At 37.7% G+C, this 23,013-nt stretch overlaps 1 protein-coding gene across 3 annotated transcripts in view; it reads right to left on the bottom strand.

Annotated features, from left to right (window-relative positions):
- The window catches only part of WNT11 (Wnt family member 11), a 107,501-nt gene that overhangs the window by 16,672 nt on the left and 67,816 nt on the right, over positions 1 to 23,013 (bottom strand). For all 3 annotated transcript variants that reach the window (XM_056561180.1, XM_056561179.1, XM_056561181.1), the window contains 2 exons: positions 10,576 to 10,853; positions 10,091 to 10,383 (listed from right to left, as the gene is read on the bottom strand). In XM_056561180.1, coding sequence (XP_056417155.1) covers positions 10,091 to 10,383; positions 10,576 to 10,853 — 571 coding nt within the window. The remainder of the gene's footprint in view (positions 1 to 10,090; positions 10,384 to 10,575; positions 10,854 to 23,013) is intronic.

Here is a 23,013-nt window from a genome sequence, read left to right as displayed (position 1 = left end):
CTGCTACCTCTGCCTTTGTGCAAGGAGGAGCAGGAGGAGCACTGCCAGAGCCCTGCAAAATGACCTCCAGCAGGTCACAAATGTGCATGTGTCCACTCAAATGGTCAGAAACAGACTCCATGAGGGTGGTATGAGGGCCCAACGTCCACAGGTGGGGGTTGTGCTTACAGCCAAACACTGTGCAGGACGTTTGGCATTTGCCAGAGAACACAAAGATTGGCAAATTCGCCACTGGCGCCCTGTGCTCTTCACAGATGAAAGCAGGTTCACACTGCGCACATGTGACAGACGTGACGGATTCTGGAGACGCCGTGGAGAACGTTCTGCTGCCTGCAACATCCTCCAGCATGCGCGGTTTGGCGGTGGGTCAGTAATGGTGTGGAGTGGCATTTCTTTGGGGGGCACAGTCCTCCATGTGCTTGTCAGTGGTAGCCTGACTGCCATTAGGTACCGAGATGAGATCCTCAGACCCCTTGTGAGACCATATGCTGGTGAGGTTGGCCCTGGGTTCCTCCTAATACAAGACAATGCTAGACCTCATGTGGCTGGAGTGTGTCAGCAGTTCCTACAAGAGGAAGGCATTCATGCTATGGACTGGCCAGCCCATTCCCCAGACCTGAATCCGATTGAGCCCATCTGGGACGTCTCGCTCCATCCACCACAGACTGTCCAAGAGTTGGCAGATGCTTTAGTCCAGGTCTGGGAGGACATCCCTCAGGAGACCATCCTCCACCTCATCAGGAGCATGCCCAGGTGTTGTAGGGAGGTCATACGGGCACGTGGAGGCCACACACACTACTGAGCCTCATTGGGACTTGTATTAAGGACATTATATAAAGTTGGATCAGCCTGTAGTGGGGTTTTCCTTTTTGATTTTGAGTGTGACTCCATATCCAGACCCCCATGGGTTCATACATTTGATTTCCATTGATCATTTTTGTGTGATTTTTGTTGTCAGCGCATTCAACTATGTAAAGACGAAAGTATTTCATACGATTAGTTCATTCACTCAGATCTAGGATGTGTTATCTTAGTGTTCCCTTTATTTTTTTAAGCAGTGTACTTTTCAATTACACAAGGTATCATTTCCTACAGGAAGAATATACTTCTCTATACAGGGCAGTATTATAGTAGTTATATTCTTGTATATGGGAGCAGTATTATAGTAGTTATATTCTTGTATATAGGTGCGGTATTATAGTAGTTATATTCCTGTATATATGAGCAGTATTATAGTAGTTATATTCTTGTACATATGAGCAGTATTATAGTAGTTATATTCTTGTACATAGGAGCAGCATTATAGTAGTTATATTCTTGTATATAGGAGGCAGTATTATAGTAGTTATATTCTTGTATATAGGAGCTATTATAGTAGTTATATTCTTGTATATAGGGGCAGTATTATAGTAGTTATATTCTTGTATATAGGAGCAGTATTATAGTAGTTATATTCTTGTACATAGGAGCAGTATTATAGTAGTTATATTCTTGTATATAGGAGCAGTATTATAGTAGTTATATTCTTGTATATAGGAGGCAGTATTATAGTAGTTATATTCTTGTATATAGGAGCAGTATTATAGTAGTTATATTCTTCTATATAGGAGACAGTATTATAGTAGTTATATTCTTGTATATAGGAGACAGTATTATAGTAGTTATATTCTTGTATATAGGAGCAGCATTATAGTAGTTATATTCTTGTATATAGGAGGCAGTATTATAGTAGTTATATTCTTGTATATAGGAGCTATTATAGTAGTTATATTCTTGTATATAGGGGCAGTATTATAGTAGTTATATTCTTGTATATAGGAGCAGTATTATAGTAGTTATATTCTTGTACATAGGAGCAGTATTATAGTAGTTATATTCTTGTATATAGGAGCAGTATTATAGTAGTTAAATTCTTGTATATAGGAGGCAGTATTATAGTAGTTATATTCTTGTATATAGGAGCAGTATTATAGTAGTTATATTCTTCTATATAGGAGACAGTATTATAGTAGTTATATTCTTGTACATAGGATCAGTATTATAGTAGTTATATTCTTGTGCATAGGAGCAGTATTATAGTAGTTATATTCTTGTATATAGGAGCAGTATTATAGTAGTTATATTCTTGTATATAGGAGCAGTATTATAGTAGTTATATTCTTGTACATAGGAGCAGTATTATAGTAGTTATATTCTTGTATATAGGAGCAGTATTATAGTAGTTATATTCTTGTATATAGGAGCAGTATTATAGTAGTTATATTCTTGTATATAGAAGCAGTATTATAGTAGTTATATTCTTGTATATAGGAGGCAGTATTATGGTAGTTATATTCTTGTATATAGGAGCAGTATTATAGTAGATATATTCTTGTATATAGGAGGCAGCATTATAGTAGTTATATTCTTGTATATATAGGGGGCAGTATTATAATAGTTATATTCTTGTATATAGGAGCAGTATTATAGTAGTTATATTCTGGTATATAGGAGCAGTATTATAGTAGTTATATTCTTGTATATAGGAGCAGTATTATAGTAGTTATATTCTTATATAGGGAGCAGTATTATAGTAGTTATATTCTTGTATATAGGAGCAGTATTATAGTAGTTATATTCTTGTATATAGGAGCAGTATTATAGTAGTTATATTCTGGTATATAGGAGCAGTATTATAGTAGTTATATTCTTGTATATAGGAGCAGTATTATAGTAGTTATATTCTTGTATATAGAAGCAGTATTATAGTAGTTATATTCTTGTATATAGGAGCAGTATTATAGTAGTTATATTCTTGTATATAGGAGCAGTATTATAGTAGTTATATTCTTGTATATAGAAGCAGTATTATAGTAGTTATATTCTTGTATATAGGTGGCAGTATTATAGTAGTTATATTCTAGTATATAGGAGGCAGTATTATAGTAGTTATATTCTTGTATATAGGAGGCAGTATTATAGTAGTTATATTCTTGTATATAGGAGCAGTATTATAGTAGTTATATTCTTGTATATAGGAGACAGTATTATAATAGTTATATTCTTGTATATGGGAGGCAGTATTATAGTAGTTATATTCTTGTATATAGGAGGCAGTATTATAGTAGTTATATTCTTGTATATAGAAGCAGTATTATAGTAGTTATATTCTTGTATATAGAAGCAGTATTATAGTAGTTATATTCTTGTATATAGGAGCAGTATTATAGTAGTTATATTCTTGTATATAGGTGACAGTATTATATTAGTTATATTCTTAGAGTAGATATATCCTTGTATGTAAAGGGCAGCATTATAGTAGACATACCCTTGTACATAGAGGGCAGTATAATAGCAGTTATATTCTTTAAAGACCTGTATGGTTCCCCGATAAGAATCAGAGAGAGTAATGTTGCTGGTGTTTTTTTTTCCCTGCAGCACCACCATAGGGGAAAAGAAGCTTTACAACTTATTTGGTGAAATAAATGGGCTGCTCAGGTAATGTGGAAATAATCCATGCCAACCATAATCATATATACTTTTTATTCGTGGCTCCTTCTAGTGGCTACTAAGCTGGACATGCACATTAGATATGTGTCAGCCAAACCTGCCGATTTCAGAAGGAAGGACCAAACATATCATGTGTATTTGGGTCTCCCATGTGTGGCACATTCACCGGACTCCCAACTTTTTGACATAGGTGAGACCCACATCTATCTTATACGGTATGGCACCCAAGGAATACCCCTTTAACAGGATCATGAGTCATTCTTTTTTTTTTTTTACAAAGCCATTGAATAATATACTGCTGAAAAAGTAATAAGAATTCGCAACTTCGTGCCCTATACGATCTACAGTGTATTAGGCTTAAGCTTTTACTCGTTGTAGCTGAAAATGTAGGTTTAATAGCTTGTGGCAAAAGGGTAAATTAGGATACGATTGTTATAATTTTTACATCTTCCCGTGTTTATTTTTGAAGTCACAATGATTTATAGGAGCATATTAATGCACTTAGGCTTCGGAATAGGTCTCAGGCCAAATGCATTCATGTCCGGCCAGCTCTTCCAATCATAAACTGTACGAGGTGCCATCTGGCAGTCCTAAGCCGAGCCATAAAAATAAGTGTAATTGTAGAAATTAAGGCTGATGACTTTATGCGCTAATCCACTGCCCTCGTACAGAACCCTCCATGATGCTTGACGGTATATACAGTTTTTTCTTACTAGGAAAATCATCAAATGAGGGCTAAAAAACAAGCTCAAGAGTTAAAGGGATACTCCACCCCAAAGGATAGGGGATAAGATGTCTGATCAGGGGGGTCCCGCAGCTGGGACTTCCAGTGATCTCCGTACAGCATCCGGCATTCTGAACAGTATATTTAGAACACTGGGATCCCGCGGCAGGAGACGGGATGTCAAGCCATGCCCCCTTGTGATGTCACACAACGTGGGCATGGCGTGATGTCACAAGGAGGCCTGGCTTGGCATTCCGTCTTCCACCGCGGGAACCCAGCATTCTAAACATACTGTTTAGAATGCCGGGTACAGCCGGGTACAGCCATGCTTGTACTACTGCTGCTTCCCCTGGCACTGCCCGTAGAGTGCATGCACACACCCTACCTTCCATACAGTGCATTCAGACAGTTTTCAGACACTTATAATTTTTTTCACATTTTGTTATGTTGCTAGTTTTCGCCATCATTCTCCAAAAAGAAAATGTTCGTACATCTTGATTGGAGTAATCTGTGCCGGTAAATTCAGCTGATTGGACACTTTTTGGAAAGACGTAGCTCAGTCTAAGTAATGACTCACACGAGAGGGAAAGAACTGATCTGAAGATTGGTACAAAAAAAATTCTGCTGCACTGAAAGGTTGAACGCTCCTAAGAGCTCAGTGGCCTCCATAATTCTTAGATGGAAGAAGTTTAGAACAACCAGGGCTCTTCCTTAAGTTGACCACCCTTCCAGACTGAGCAATCGGAGAGAAGGGCCTTGGTAGGAGAGGTGACCAAGAACCCAATAGTTACTCTAGTTAAGCTCTAAAATCTTGGGATGCATAGAATAAACTTCAAAAAGTTCCAGAACCATCACTGCAGTCTTCACAATCTGAGCTTTGTTGTTAAGAGGCCGAAAAGAAACCTCTCCTCAGTAATAACACATGGAGGCTACCTGAATGTTGCAAGAAAACACATAAAGGACTCTCAGACTACCACCAATACCATCCCTACAGTGATCATGGAGGGGGCAGCATCATGTCTGGGGGAAACCAGGCACTGCCCATCACCTGCCCAATACCATCCCTACAGTGATCATGGTGGGGCAGCATCATGTCTGGGGGAAACCAGGCACTTCCCATCACCTGCCCAATACCATCCCTACAGTGATCATGGTGGGGGCAGCATCATGTCTGGGGGAAACCAGGTACTGCCCATCACCTGCCCAATACCATCCCTACAGTCATCATGGTGGGGGCAGCATCATGTCTGGGGGAAACCAGGCACTGCCCATCACCTGCCCAATACCATCCCTACAGCGATCATGGTGGGGGCAGCATCATGTCTGGGGGAAACCAGGTACTGCCCATCACCTGCCCAAAACCATCACTACAGTGATCATGATGGGGGCAGCATCATGTCTGGGGGAAACCAGGCACTGCCCATCACCTGCCCAAAACCATCCCTACAGTGATCATGATGGGGGCAGCATCATGTCTGGGGGAAACCAGGCACTGCCCATCACCTGCCCAATACCATCCCTACAGTGATCATGGTGGGGGCAGCATCATGTCTGGAGGAAACCAGGCACTGCCCATCACCTGCCCAATACCATCCCTACAGTGATCATGGTGGGAGCAGCATCATGTCTGGGGGAAACCAGGTACTGCCCATCACCTGCCCAATACCATCCCTACAGTGATCATGGTGGGGGCAGCATCATGTCTGGAGGAAACCAGGCACTGCCCATCACCTGCCCAATACCATCTCTACAGTGATCATGGTGGGAGCAGCATCATGTCTGGGGGAAACCAGGTACTGCCCATCACCTGCCCAATACCATCCCTACAGTGATCATGGTGGGGACAGCATCATGTCTGGAGGAAACCAGGCACTGCCCATCATCTGCCCAATACCATCCCTACAGTGATCATGGTGGGAGCAGCATCATGTCTGGGGGAAACCAGGTACTGCCCATCACCTGCCCAATACCATCCCTACAGTGATCATGGTGGGGGCAGCATCATGTCTGGAGGAAACCAGGCACTGCCCATCACCTGCCCAATACCATCCCTACAGTGATCATGGTGGGGACAGCATCATGTCTGGAGGAAACCAGGCACTGCCCATCACCTGCCCAATACCATCTCTACAGTGATCATGGTGGAGGCAGCATCATGTCTGGGGGAAACCAGGCACTGCCCATCGCCTGCCCAATACCATCCCTACAGTGATCATGGTGGGGACTGGTCAGGGTTGAGGGAAAGCTGTATGGAGCAGAATACAGAAAGTCTTAATGAAATCTGATCCAGAGTGTTTTGTATCTCAGACTGGGGTGAAGATTCACCTTCCAAGAAGATAATGCCCCTAAGCGCACGGCCCAGACAACACAGGAGTGACTTAGGGACTACTCTGTAAATGTCCTTGAGTGGCCCAGCCAGAGCCCGAACCCAATGGAACATTTCTGGAGAGACTTGAAAATGTTTTCCACAGACCGACCCATCCATCCGTATTTTAGCACAAGTAGCAACATAACAAAATGTCAAAATAAATGAAAGGGTCCGAAAGAAAGAAAAGTAAGGGAAAAAAAAAAGAAATAAAAACCTTTCTAATAGATCTGTTCATCATAAAAACCAGATTACTATAAAAAGTAATTTCCTTTCTTCAAAGTTTGGTCGCCATAGTTACTTCAGGGAAAGAAGCTCAATGATCAGCGATAGTGTATGGTAAATAATAGTTATATCGAGGGGAAATAGTTTTTAGGGTAATGAGTCTTCATAAAGCAAAAAGCAAGCAGATGTCCGCCCGGAAAACCTGGCTCCTATTACATGTGTATGTATTATGGAAATCTTTCCCTCCTTGAGCATCGACAACACTATGGGCCCCGGGGAGATGCCGCCCATCAGGACGCAGTTTGTATTTACAAATATTTTGCTGACACAATGACCCGGGGAGGACGTCTGTAATGGGTTTTCCAGGACTATGTAGGAGCTCATTAGAGGAAACTTATAGGGTGCGGACTGCAGGAGAAACAACCTCCCCGTTCTGTGATCGCATTTTCTCTGCTTATTGACTGTAATAAATTCCGGGGCTCACTTTATGTTTTTTGATCCTCTGGGTATTTGACTCCAGATCGATTTCCAGCACAAAGAAGACATCAAGGACAGAACTAAAAGTACTTGTAAACTTCGGCTTTGTGAAATCGAAAACAACACCGGCCCAGCCAAGATTTAGGGAAAATAGTTCACCTCAAACTGGTATTTAATAGGTTTGATTCTTCTGAAAAGTAGGAGAACAGTCACCAGCAGAATAGTGAGTACCGCTCTGGAGTATAATACAGGATATAACTCAGGATCAGTACAGGATAAGTAATGTAATGTATGTACACAGTGACCTCACCAGCAGAATAGTGAGTACAGCTCTGGAGTATAATACAGGATATAACTCAGGATCAGTACAGGATAAGTAATGTAATCTATGTACACAGTGATCTCACCAGCAGAATAGTGAGTAGAGCTCTGGGGTATAATACAGGATATAACTCAGGATCAGTACAGGATAAGTAATGTAATGTATGTACACAGTGACCTCACCAGCAGAATAGTGAGTACAGCTCTGTAGTATAATACAGGATATAACTCAGGATCAGTACAGGATAAGTAATGTAATGTATGTACACAGTGACCTCACCAGCAGAATAGTGAGTACAGCTCTGTAGTATAATACAGGATATAACTCAGGATCAGTACAGGATAAGTAATGTAATGTATGTACACCGTGATCTCACCAGCAGAATAGTGAGTACAGCTCTGGAGTATAATACATGATATAACTCAGGATCAGTACAGGATAAGTAATATATTGTTTTTACAAATTAAATTCACTTTTTATGGATATTTTATCTCTATAAAACTGCACAACAGCTTTAAAGAAGGTGGACACACCATTTTAATCTGCCAAGCACCCAGGTCAAACATTTTTGTGCATCTTGTGACTTTCATAACCCATAGGGACAGGGTCTGACAGCTTCCCCATCCATACAGTGAGAGGTCCCATACCATATAACCCTGTGAACCCTTTGATCCTGATTCCAATAAAAGCCTATATATTTTATTTTTTTTCCCCCCAAAACTTGAAATATTTTTTCCGTTCCATTTCGAACAACCCCCTCTGATGCAGCGTTGAGTCACCCCGGGCCGTAAATCTACAGCTTTCGGTAAGAACCTTTCATTATCATAATACGCAGACACAACTCATGAGCAGGGATTACATGAGACGGCACAAAAATTCTGTCTATACATTGAGTCACGCACAAACCAGTTGTTACAGAACCGGGGGATAAGTTCTTACGTCTGTCACATCCAATTTTCTACAATTTCACATGTATAACTATACTTTACAAGACTCTAGAATGACTAAAATTATGCAGAATTGACCAAAATTATGGAATTTGGAATGGGGTGGGGGGTGTCTGGCAGAAATTATATGTAAAAAAAATAGTGCGGAACACTTTATGGGAACAGGAATGGTGCCAATATGGCATCTCGGGTTATTTTTTCAGCTTTGAAAATTAGTGTTGTGTAGGTATCTTTCCCCGTACATCGAAAAAAGTTAAAAAATAATAATAATAATTTTACTACATAAATATTTATCAAATTTTAAAAATTCTGTAAATTTCAAATCAGAGAATAAAAAAATAAATAAAAACGTTTCAATTGTACCTATGGGCCAATCACTATGTAATCACAAGAACCCTAAATTTCCCACCCACTCAAGATAATATTAAAACGTAACTTTTATTATGTGCCTTCGGCACATAATAAAAGTTACGTTTTAATATTATCTTGAGTGGGCGGGAAATTTAGGGTTCTTGTGATCACATAGGGGGAGATGAGTTGCCCATGGCAACCAATCAGATTGCTACTTTCATTTTTAAAAAGGCCCCTGAAAAATGAAAGTAGCAATCTGATTGGTTGCTATGGGCAACTGGGCAACTTTTCCTCTGGACAGGTTTTGATAAATCTCCCCCTAATCAATTGTGGTTTAAAAAATAAAAATAAAAAAATAAAAAATAAAGAAAGGAGACCCTCGGAAAACCTCAGTTGACCTGAAGATCCTCGAGAGTCTTTGGAAAAAAAATCTAATACCGAATTTCCGAATAAGATATCTAAGGTTTTATCAAAGTGCAGATCGGACGACACGTTTCATGTGTCCAGACCTCTTTGTCAGGTCCATGATGTCATTGGTGGTTCTTTTGTGAAGACACGCGAGGTTCTTCCGGCCAACTGAGGTTCCTCGAGGATCTCCTTCTTTTGGTATAGTTGACACGTTATATTTGGATTTGGGTAAAAATAAACAGAGGGAAATTTATCAAAACCTGTCCAGAGGAAAATTTGCAGAGTTGCCCATAGCAACCAATCAGATCGCTCCTTTTATTTTTTAGAGGCCTTTTCAGAAATGAAAGAAGTGATCTGATTGGTTGCTATGGGCAACTCAGCAACTTTTCCTCTGGACAGGTTTTGATAAATCTCCCCCCCCCCCAAAATGTTGCCTGATGAACCTCAACAATTAGCCACTATCTATAGTACAAGGAACCAACCAACCGTGGTTGGGAAACACTGTCCTAGAGTATTGTTGTGTCGAAAAGTATGGAGACCACAAATGTACACTTTCCCGTGATGAAAAACATGGGGGGAGTTTTATCAAAATCTGTGTAGAGGAAGAGCGGTGCAGTTGCCCATAGCAACCAGTCATAATTGCTTCTTTCATTTATAAAGAAGCCTGTGAAAAATGAAAGCAGCAATCTGATTGGTTGTTATGGGCAACTGTTCAACTCTTCCTCTACACAGGTTTTGATAAATCTTCCCCATGGTGCCTACTAATACACAGCCAAACTCACCGGTCTTGTGTCCCGTGAGATCCCAACTTCTCATTCTTTAGACAAAAATCTGGAGAGCTTTGAAGATATATAAGTTCCGATTCCCGCACGGGCCGAATATCCAGGTCCTTTGGCACTAGTTGTTTCCGCGTACCCATCGGTCGGTGCACGACCTTTGTTGCTGACAGATACTTTGTTTTAAGCTCTAAGGCGATCTCTCGAAGCTCCAGCAAGCCTTTCCAACAAGTCTTAATCGAGCAGGACCCCGAAACTCCATGGCATTTACATTTTAGCTCCAAAGAGGTTTTCAACACCTGAAGACACAAATATCAACATTTACGAGCTCATAAGGGTAGATACCATGTAGGTGTTCCACCATAAAATCATGGTAGAACTATAGTGCCATGATCCAGTAGAGTATAAAGTCCACATGCCACCATCCCAACAAAGATATCCACAGGTTACGGCAGCCATACTGGTAAGGAAGGTAGGTACTATCTACTCACCTGTCTCCCCACCTCACTGTTGTGGAGATGCATTAGTTTGTTGGCTTGAGATCCTGCCTTCTTCATCTTCATCGGGGCATCAGAGAATTTGGAGCCCATCATTATTCCATAGTTGATGTTGTCAGCACATCCTCCCCAACGGGAACCTTGGTCCAGTGTCTCCCCAGGTATGGGACCACAAGAACAACCCGGTAAGTCCCCAACGGTACAAGCCCTAGCAATCGTGTGGCTTATGGTGGCAGCAGACAGGGCGTATACAAAGGCTGACTCTCTTGTCCCTGAAAAACAAAAACATACTCTAGTTACACTTTCATATAATCCTTACATATGACTAAGGTTGGCAACACAGGACATAGACATGTGGATCAGGACATAAAGTAGTTATACACCTCCCCTCCAGCTCTATATGTATACTGCTGCTATCTCTATGAGATCAGGATATATAGTAGTTATACACCTCCCCTCCAGCTTTATCTGTATACTGCTGCTATCTCTGTGGGATCAGGGTATATAGTAGTTATACACCTCCCCTCCAGCTCTATCTGTATACTGCTGCTATCTCTATGGGATCAGGATATATAATAGTTATACACCTCCCCTCCAGCTCTATCTATATACTGCTGCTATCTCTATGGGATCAGGATATATAGTAATTATACAGCTCCCCTCCAGCTCTATCTATATACTGCTGCTTCTATCTCTATAGGATCAGGATATATAGTAGTTATATCCCTCCTCCCATCTCTATCTGTATACTACTGCTATCTCTATGGGATCAGTATATATAGAAGTTATACCCCTCCCCTCCAGCTCTATCTGTATACTGCTGCTGTCACTATGGGATCAGTATATCTAGTAGTTATGCCCCTCCCTCCCAGCTTTATCTGTATACTGCTGCTGCTATCCCTATGCAATCTGGATATATAGTAGTTATACACCTCCCCTCCAGCTCTATCTGTATACTGCTGCTATGTCTATGAGATCAGTACAGTATATAGCGTTTTTTTTTTTTACCACAATTTTGTAAAGCACGGTGAAAATCGCACCAAAAACAGACAAAATGCAGTAAAAATGTTACATATGAATAAGAACATGCACTAGAAGTGTGAACCGATTCCAATCTACTTATGAGTCTAATCAGATGCCCTGGGTGACCTCCAGCACCAGCAGTCTAATTAGATGACCAGGTGCAGTGATCAGACTCCACCCCTCTCTCTGCAAAGCCAAAGGGTTCATGGGAAATGTAGGCAGCATTAGGAAATCATTTCAGTGATGGGATTGCAATCAGTATGGCTAAAAAAAAAAACATGCCTGCCACATCAGCTAAAACAGGTAAGCACAAGGCATTATACTACATTATTCTCTAATAATTCTCTAGTCTATGCTGCATAATATAAGCACAAAAAAAAAAACTTTTACTGGACAAATTTTTGGACAAATTTAACAAAAAAAAAAAACATTAATAAATCTAACCGACCTTCAAGAAAATTTGCAGCAGCACTTACTGCTATGAGTAGGAGTATCTCAAGACAATATTTCTTTAGTCCTGCTGTAAGTGAAAAACTTCATAACCCAACACCAACTTAATCACAGTTAATGGACACTAAAGAATGCGGAAACATCCACTAGGGTTTTTTTTATTTTATTTTTTATTTTGGTCATTTTCATCGTCTGCATTTTCAAGTAACCCTCAGATTATTAAAGCCGGTGGTGAACATTTCTCTACTCGTCGGAGGAAAGTCGCCATTTCCTGGCCGTGTTTGGCTTCTGTAAACCACATAATGAAAAAGAATAACACGATTCTCGTAGTCAGGAGGTCGGCGCGTTAATACTAATGAAGAGCAGCTTTCTCACACCGAAACGGAGCCCCCCGCCCTTGGTGGGTCTCTATGGTCCATGACTTTCTGGGGGCTAAAGTTACAGAGGAAAGGGGAACGTTTTTTTGTGAATTTCCTGAAAGGCCGATGAGGATCCAAAGTAGAAAAATTCAATTAGATCAAACCCCCACCACCCCCCCCCCTTGATGCACAATAGTTATAAAAGTACCACAAAATCAATTAAACTAAATAATTCCTGTTCAGAAAATTGTAGCAAAATTTACTAAATTACAGTTTAAAAAAATAAATAAAATAAAAAAAAACAGAAGATTGTAATAAAGTGAATAGAAAAGATGGTCGGGAGGCACTCACCGGTATCGTGGAAACGGCAATTTCTTTATTATTCGTGCATTAAAAGCAGTTATGCAGGACAAGGACGCACCTCTCGTAACTACAGCTGTTTTTTTGGATATCTGCCATTGCAGTTTTTGAGCCAAACTCAGAGGTGGATCCAGTAGGAAAAATAATGTACGTCCTTCCTATATATTTCCCATTCCTTATTAATAAACTTATAGCTTTGGCTTATAAACTGCAGCAAAAATTCTGCAATGTGAATATGGGACTGCGGAATCCCATTGAAGGTAAAGGGATACTCCGGAGGAAAACATTTTTTTTTTTAAATCAATTGGTGCTAGAAAGTTAAAGGGGTTCTCCACCATAAGGTGATTTTAGTACGTACCTGGCAGACAGTAATGGACATGCTTAGGAAGGATCTGTGCTTGTCTTCGGGCTAAACGACTATATTGTGAGATTACCAGAACACTGGGGCTAGCTTTTTGTGAACTGGTATTTCCTGTTTGAGTTTTCTTCTTTGCCTACAAATCCCATAATTCCATTTTCCTCCCTCCCACACATCAGCTACCCCACCCATTGAAACATAAATGAGCTGCATCCATTCAAATGACCTGTGGTTTTCAATCAGGGTGCCTACAGCTGTTGCATTAGATGCAGATTGATCTCTCTCCCACCAAGCGATCGCTCCACCCATTGAAGCACACAGGCTCCCTGTCATCAGCTGACTAGTGAGTCAGGTCTTGGCCGCATTCCAACCTGGGAAAAATCTGAGACAACAGTCATTTTGTATGCTGTTAAAAATTAAATATTGGGGTGAAAAATCACAGAAGAATTGCGAGAAAACCGTCACACACAGGTACAGACACTATATTATGAACTACACTAACTTTACAGCCCTGTAGCATAGTCAAATAAAATAAAAAAAAATCCTGGAATACCCCTTTAAACAGATTTGTAAATTACTTCTATTAAAAAAATCTTTACCCTTCCAGTACTTACTAGCAGCTGTATGTTACAGAGGAAATTCTTTTCTTTTTCAATTTCTTTTTTGTCTTGTCCACACTGCTCTCTGCTGACACCTGATGCCCGTATCAGGAACTGTCCAGAGCAGGAGAAAATCCCCATAGCAAACCTATACTGCTATGGACAGTTCCTGACATGGACAGAGGTGTCAGCAGAGAGCACTGACAAAAAAGAAATTCAAAAAGAAAAGAATTTACTCTGGAGCATACAGCTGCTAGTAAGTACTGAAAGGATTAAGATTTTTTAATAGAAGTAATTTACAAATCTGTTTAACTTTCTGGCACCAGTTCATTTAAAAAAAGATAAATAAAAGATTTCCACCAGAGTACCCCTTTAATCTTCGAGCGAAATCCAGCGTAAAAATTCCAGTGCAGCGGCCTTCAATTGTTTTCTGCTGCACCATGCACACTGCAGAATTATCGCATTCAAAAATTCTGCTGCAGAAATGCAAATTCCGGATTAGGCTGAATGAACGGACACATTCATTTTCTCAGCAGAACCCGCGTGGACATGCATTGTCATAAATGGCGTCCTCACTGACGGGCGATCGGTCCTAGGACCGACAGATTGATGTGCCGGCGGATATGTCGCCATATTATCGGGCCCTTAGGGATAAGGGATACTCCACCCACAGACATATTAGATTATGTCTGATCACAGGGGGTCCGCTGCCGGGACCCCCCGCAATCTCCATGCAGGATCTCGCGACGTCACTCCATGTCCCCTCTATTTCTGACTATGGGAGGGGGCGTGGCATCACGTCTCCGGCCGCAAAAACCCATGGAGAGGGGATAAGATGTCTGTGGGTGGAATACTCCTTTAAAAAAATTGTACTAAATCACAAAATCATGAAAGATTTTGGAATATGCTAATGAAATACAGTGACCCCCCGACCTACGATGGCCCCGACATATGATCATTTCAACATATGATGGCCTCTCAGCGGCAGCATCAACATACGATGCTTTTGTATGTCGGGGCCATCGCATACACAGTTATCTGGCAGCGCAGACTGCTTCAGCTGCCACCGGATAGCCGTTTACGGTGTCCCGTGTGGTCCGCTGACGATCACTTACCTGTCCTCGGGGCTCCGGCGCGTCCTCTTCGGGATCCCCTGCATCGTCGGCGCTCTCCATCGTCGTCATCACGTCACCGCGCACGCCGTCCCGTCATCCAATAGGAGCGGCGTGCATAGCGTCGTGATGGCGACGACGGAGAGCGAGGATGCCGGGGAAGCAGAGGCCTTGCCGGAGAATCGGGGACACATCGGGGACGCGGCGACAGCGATGGACGGCGACATCCAGGGCAGCGGTGACGAGCGGTGACGATCCGGAGCGGCGGGGACAGGTGAGTACAACTTCCTCTAACAGTGGTCTTCAACCTGCGGACCTCCAGATGTTGCAAAACAACAACTCCCAGCATGCCCGGACAGCCTTTGGCTGTCCGGGCATGCTGGGTGTTGTAGTTTTGCAACATCTGGAGGTCCGCAGGTTGTAGACCACTGTCCTATACTTTACATTGCACGGATCCCTCAACATACAATGGTTTCAACAAACGATGGTCCATTGGGAACGGATTACCATCGTATGTTGAGGGACCACTCACTGTATTCCCGGAAAACATACACAAAAATTTGGGGCAAATGATCATTTTTTTTAAGGAAAATCTTTTGCCCTATAACTAAATAAATCGATTGCAAAATTCTGTGTAAAGAGCAACAAAGGTTTCAACTATAAGCTCGAAAATTTCTGTAAAATATCATAAATGAGGCTACAGATGACCATTTAGGTTTCTAGAAAAAGTTTAATATAATTTTTCCCTACAATTTCTTTTGTTACTACTTAGGACTACTATTTCGATTAGGTAAAATATCCAAGCCTTAAAGGGATACTCCAGTGGAAAACAATTATTATTTTTTATTTATTTATCATCAACTGGTGCCAGAAAGTTAAACAGATTTGTAAATGACTTCTATTTAAAAAAAATCTTAATCCTTCCAGTACTTATCAGCTGCTGTATGCTCCACAGGAAGTTCTTTTCTTTTTGAATTTCTTTTTAGTCTGACCACGGTGCTCTCTGGTAGAGATGAGCGAACTTACAGTAAATTTGATTCGTCACGAACTTCTCGGCTCGGCAGTTGATGACTTATCCTGCGTAAAATTAGTTCAGCTTCCAGGTGCTCCGGTGGGCTGGAAAAGGTGGATACATTCCTAGGAAAGAGTCTCCTAGGACTGTATCCACCTTTTCCAGCCCACGGGAGCACCTGAAAGCTGAACTAATTTATGCAGGAAAAGCCATCAACTGCCGAGCCGAGAAGTTCGTGACGAATCAAATTTACTGTAAGTTCGCTCATCTCTACTCTCTGGCACCAGTTGATTTAAAGAAAAATAAAAAATAAAATTCCACCGGAGTACTCCTTTAAATGCACCAATACCTGCCATGTAGAAGAACTCTGATTGGTCCTCCTCTCTGTGAGTTAATAGAAAACCAGCAGAAGTATGAATGCAGCTCTGGATATGAGTGGAGTAGAAGACATTATATACTGGGAACTCACAGATCCCTTATGGCACAATTAGGCTGTAGGCCAAGGGCCAGAGGTTGAGAAAAACCATAAATCCCAACATGTTCTGCCATCCGAAAACTTGGGGAGCCTAAGTCAGGCCTTGTGTGAGGAGGATGGAAAGTAAAAACCCTGAGATGATCCTGTTGTATAATAACTAAGGAAAGTGTCTCCTTCATCCAGATTATAAACAGCAGGAGCCCGGAGGAATCCGCAGAATCCTTTGTCAATGTGCCACCCCTCTCATCTCCCTGACCTCCTGCCCACCCGGCCCGCTGTGAGGGTCATCTGACTGAAGTCCAGGAGGAGTTTACAGTTTGGCAGAACTTCTGAGAACTTCACCATCCCTGATCCACCTGAAGTATGTCACTGATCTCTATAACACACGCTAAAGCCACATGGCACAGAGACATCCAGATCAGTAATACCTGGCAGCGGCTTTTACTACTTCTAAAAATAGATATGTGTAAACCAATAGGAAGATAGATAGATGGATAGATAGATAGATAGATAGATATGAGATAGATAATATAACTACTATAATACTACTCCTATGTACAAGAATATAACTACTATAATACTGCTCCTATATACAAGAATATAACTACTATAATACTGCTCCTATATACAAAAATATAACTACTATAATACTACTCCTATATACAAGAATATAACTACTATAATACTGCTCCTATATACAAGAATATAACTACTATAATACTGCTCCTATATACAAGAATATAACTACTATAATACTGCTCCTATATACAAGAATATATCTACTATAATACTGTCTCCTATATACAAGAACATAACTACTATAGTACTGCTCCTATATACAAGAATATAACGACTATAATACTGCTCCTATATATACAAGAATATAACTACTATAATACTTCTCCTATATACAAGAATATCACTACTATAATACTGCCTCCTATATACAAGAATATAACTACTATAATACTGCTCCTATATACAAGAATATAACTACTATAATACTGCTCCTATATACAAGAATATAACTACTATAATACTGCTCCTATATACAAGAATATAACTACTATAATACTGCCTCCTATATACAAGAATATAACTACTATAATACTGCTCCTATATACAAGAATATAACTACTATAATACTGCTCCTATATACAAAAATATAACTACTATAATACTGCTCCTATATACAAGAATATAACTACTATAATACTGCTCCTATATACAAGAATATAACTACTATAATACTGTCTCCTATATACAAGAATATATCTACTATAATACTGCTCCTATATACAAGAATATAACTACTATAATACTGCTCCTATATACAAGAATATAACTACTATAATACTGCTCCTATATACAAGAATATAACTACTATAATACTCCTATATGCAAGAATATAACGACTATAATACTGCTCCTATATACAAGAATATAATAACTATAATACTGCCTCCTATATACAAGAATATAACAACTATAATACTGCCTCCTATATACTAGAATATAACTACTATAATACTGCTCCTATATACAAGAATATAACTACTACAATACTGCTCCTATATACAAAAATAACTATTATAATACTGCTCCTATATACAAGTATATTACTACTATAATACTGCTCCTATATACAAGAATATAACTACTATAATACTGTCTCCTATATATTTGAATATAACTACTATAATACTGCTTCTATATACAAGAATATAACTACTATAATACTGTCTCCTATATACAAGAATATATCTACTATAACACTGCTCCTATATACAAGAATATAACTACTATAATACTGTCTCCTATATATTTGAATATAACTACTATAATACTGCTTCTATATACAAGAATATAACTACTATAATACTGTCTCCTATATACAAGAATATATCTACTATAATACTGCTCCTATACACAAGAATATAACTACTATAATACTGCTCCTATATACAAGAATATAACTACTATAATACTGCTCCTATATACAAGAATATAACTACTATAATACTGCTCCTATATACAAAAATATAACTACTATAATACTGCTCCCATATACAACAATATAACTACTATAATAATGTCTCCTATATACAAGAATATATCTACTATAATACTGCTCCTATATACAAGAATATAACTACTATAATACTGCTCCTATATACAAGAATATAACTACTATACTACTGCTCCTATATACAAGAATATAACTACTATAATACTGTCTCCTATATACAAGAATATAACTACTATAATACTGCTCCTATATACAAGAATATAACTACTATACTACTGCTCCTATATACAAGAATATAACTACTATACTACTGCTCCTATATACAAGAATATAACTACTATAATACTGCTCCTATATACAAGAATATAACTACTATAATACTGTCTCCTATATACAAGAATATAGCTACTATAATACTGCTCCTATATACAAGAATATAACTACTATAATACTGCCCCTATATACAAGAATATAACTATTATAATACTGCTCCTATATACAAGAATATAACTACTATAATACTGCTCCTATATACAGGAATATAACTACTATAATACTGCTCATATATACAATAATATAACTACTATAATACTGCCTCCTATATACAAGAATATAACTACTATAATACTGCCTCCTATATACAAGAATATATCTACTATAATACTGCTCCTGTATACAAGAATATAACTACTATAATACTGCTCCTATATATAAGAATATAACTACTATAATACTGCTCCTATATACAAGAATATAACTACTATAATACTGCTCCTATATACAAGAATATAACTACTATAATACTGCCTCCTATATACAAGAATATAACTACTATAATACTGCCTCCTATATACAAGAATATAACTACTATAATACTGCTCCTATATACAAGAATATAACTACTATAATACTGCTCCTATATACAAGAATATAACTACTATAATACTGCTCCTATATACAAGAATATAACTACTATAATACTGCTCCTATATACAAGAATATAACTACTATAATACTGCTCCTATATACAAGAATATAACTACTATAATACTGCTCCTATATACAAGAATATAACTACTATAATACTGCTCCTATATACAAGAATATAACTACTATAATACTGCTCCTATATACAAGAATATAACTACTATAATACTGCCTCCTATATACAAGAATATAACTACTATAATACTGCTCCTATATACAAGAATATAACTACTATAATACTGCTCCTATATACAAGAATATAACTATTATAATACTGCTCCTATATACAAGAATATAACCACTATAATACTGCTCCTATATACAAGAATATAACTACTATAATACTGCTCCTATATATAAGAATATAACTACTATAATACTGCTCCTATATACAAGAATATAACCACTATAATACTGCTCCTATATACAAGAATATAACTACTATAATACTGCTCCTATATACAAGAATATAACTACTATAATACTGCCTCCTATATACAAGAATATAACTACTAAAATACTGCTCCTATATACAAGAATATAACTACTATAATACTGCTCCTATATACAAGAATATAACTACAATAATACTGCTCCTATATACAAGAATATAACTACTATAATACTGCTCCTATATACAAGAATATAACTACTATAATACTGCTCCTATATACAAGAATATAACTACAATAATACTGCTCCTATATACAAGAATATAACTACTATAATACTGCTCCTATATACAAGAATATAACTACTATAATACTGCCTCCTATATACAAGAATATAACTACTATAATACTGCTCCTATATACAAGAATATAACTACTATAATACTGCTCCTATATACAAGAATATAACTACTATAATACTGCTCCTATATACAAGAATATAACTACTATAATACTGCTCCTATATACAAGAATATAACTACTATAATACTGCTCCTATATACAAGAATATAACTACTATAATACTGCCTCCTATATACAAGAATATAACTACTATAATACTGCTCCTATATACAAGAATATAACTACTATAATACTGCTCCTATATACAAGAATATAACTATTATAATACTGCTCCTATATACAAGAATATAACCACTATAATACTGCTCCTATATACAAGAATATAACTACTACAATACTGCTTCTATATACAAGAATATAACTATTATAATACTGCTCCTATATACAAGAATATAACTACTATAATACTGCCTCCTATATACAAGAATATAACTACTATAATACTGCTCCTATACACAAGAATATAACTACTATAATACTGCTCCTATATACAAGAATATAACTACTATAATACTGCCTCCTATATACAAGAATATAACTACTATAATACTGCCTCCTATATACAAGAATATAACTACTATAATACTGCTCCTATATACAAGAATATAACTACTATAATACTGCTCCTATATACAAGAATATAACTACTATAATACTGCTCCTATATACAAGAATATAACTACTATAATACTGCCTCCTATATACAAGAATATAACTACTATAATACTGCTCCTATATACAAGAATATAACTACTATAATACTGCTCCTATATACAAGAATATAACTATTATAATACTGCTCCTATATACAAGAATATAACCACTATAATACTGCTCCTATATACAAGAATATAACTACTACAATACTGCTTCTATATACAAGAATATAACTATTATAATACTGCTCCTATATACAAGAATATAACTACTATAATACTGCCTCCTATATACAAGAATATAACTACTATAATACTGCTCCTATACACAAGAATATAACTACTATAATACTGCTCCTATATACAAGAATATAACTACTATAATACTGCCTCCTATATACAAGAATATAACTACTATAATACTGCCCCTATGTACAAGAATATAACTACTATAATACTGCTCCTATATACAAGAATATAACTACTATAATACTGCTCCTATATACAAGAATATAACTACTATAATACTGCTCCTATATACAAGAATATAACTACTATAATACTGCCCCCTATATACAAGAATATAACTACTATAATACTGCCTCCTATATACAAGAATATAACTACTATAATACTGCCCCTATGTACAAGAATATAACTACTATAATACTGCTCCTATATACAAGAATATAACTACTATAATACTGCTCCTATATACAAGAATATAACTACTATAATACTGCCCCCTATATACAAGAATATAACTACTATAATACTGCTCCTATATACAAGAATATAACTACTATAATACTGCCTCCTATATACAAGAATATAACTACTATAATACTGCTCCTATATACAAGAATATAACTACTATAATACTGCCTCCTGCTTATTTTCAGTTGCATATTCTCTATGCAGTCCTCCTATTATCAGCTATGGTAATAGTTGTATTATTATAATATTTTTTTAGTTTTTTTACACTTGAGGGGAATGTGTCTATATTACTGTAGTTTTATATTTTCCAGTACATATAATATAATAATAAAATAGCAAAATAGCAAAATAATGTAAACTACATTCTTAATGTTTTGGAATTCTGTTTTTAACCAAATCAACCAAATCAACACAACCAAATCACGCCCTGCCCCCCCCATCTACAAAAAAAAAAAAACTCTCAGTGATTGATATATCACTGCTTCCTATTATATCTTTTCTCTTTTATTTGACCTTTCCTTCTTTACCCCCCACATTCCTTCCTTCATCGCCCGGTCACTTTTCCCGCTCCTTCTTGTAGCCAAAGTGCCATTAAATAGAGAGCGTTGGTGTGTGCGCTCCAAACACGAGGTCGGGAGTTCACGCCAGGGTCTGTGGTGCGATATGTACCCCAAAAAACAACCACCAGTGACTTGATGCCATCAATGTCATTGTACCAAGATTTAATTTAGCTAATCCTTTAGCTTAAAAAAAAAAAAAAAAAAAAAAAAAAAAAAAAATGCATCTCATACCATCATGAGATCAACAAAGATAAAAAAATAAAAATAAAATAGGGTAAAGACATAGTAAATAGCATTTGCTTTTGACCTTTTTGGTACAAACGTCTTTGTATTTATTATGCTTATTTTAGCAAATGTGAATAAAAATAAATAAATAAAAAAAAAAACAACTGTAAGATATTTATATTATACTTTATATAATTTTATATATATATATATATATATATATATATATATATATATATTATTATTATTATTATTACTAGAAGTTTGTGCTGTTAGCTGTAGTTTTTACCAATACCACTTTTAGGTTGTTTTTACTTTTTAGTGTGGTGTGATGTGACCAAAAGTCGGCAATTTTGGAGTTCCCAATGGATTTTTGGCGTTTACGCTGTTGACTGTGAAGAATGTGATAATTTAATAATTCGGACTATTCATGGACAGTACAAGCAGCAATACCAAATATTTATTTTATTTTATTATTTTAAAAAAATTGGGGAAATTGGTGCGTTTTTTCTTAACACTTTTCTAGATACCTCCCCCCCCCCCCCCCCACCACCACCCCTTTAATAAGCAATTGCGTCCGTCTGGCGGATCACCGCTCCAATGATGCATCCTGGCTCAGCAAGACTGTATTAGTAGAGTGCCGATCACACAGTATAATGCTATCCGATAGTGAATGCTATCTAGTGATATTATAG

The sequence above is a fragment of the Hyla sarda genome, chromosome 2, assembly GCF_029499605.1.
Source record: "Hyla sarda isolate aHylSar1 chromosome 2, aHylSar1.hap1, whole genome shotgun sequence".
Lineage (NCBI taxonomy): Eukaryota > Metazoa > Chordata > Amphibia > Anura > Hylidae > Hyla > Hyla sarda.
This window is presented reverse-complemented; position numbering and strand designations above follow the sequence as displayed.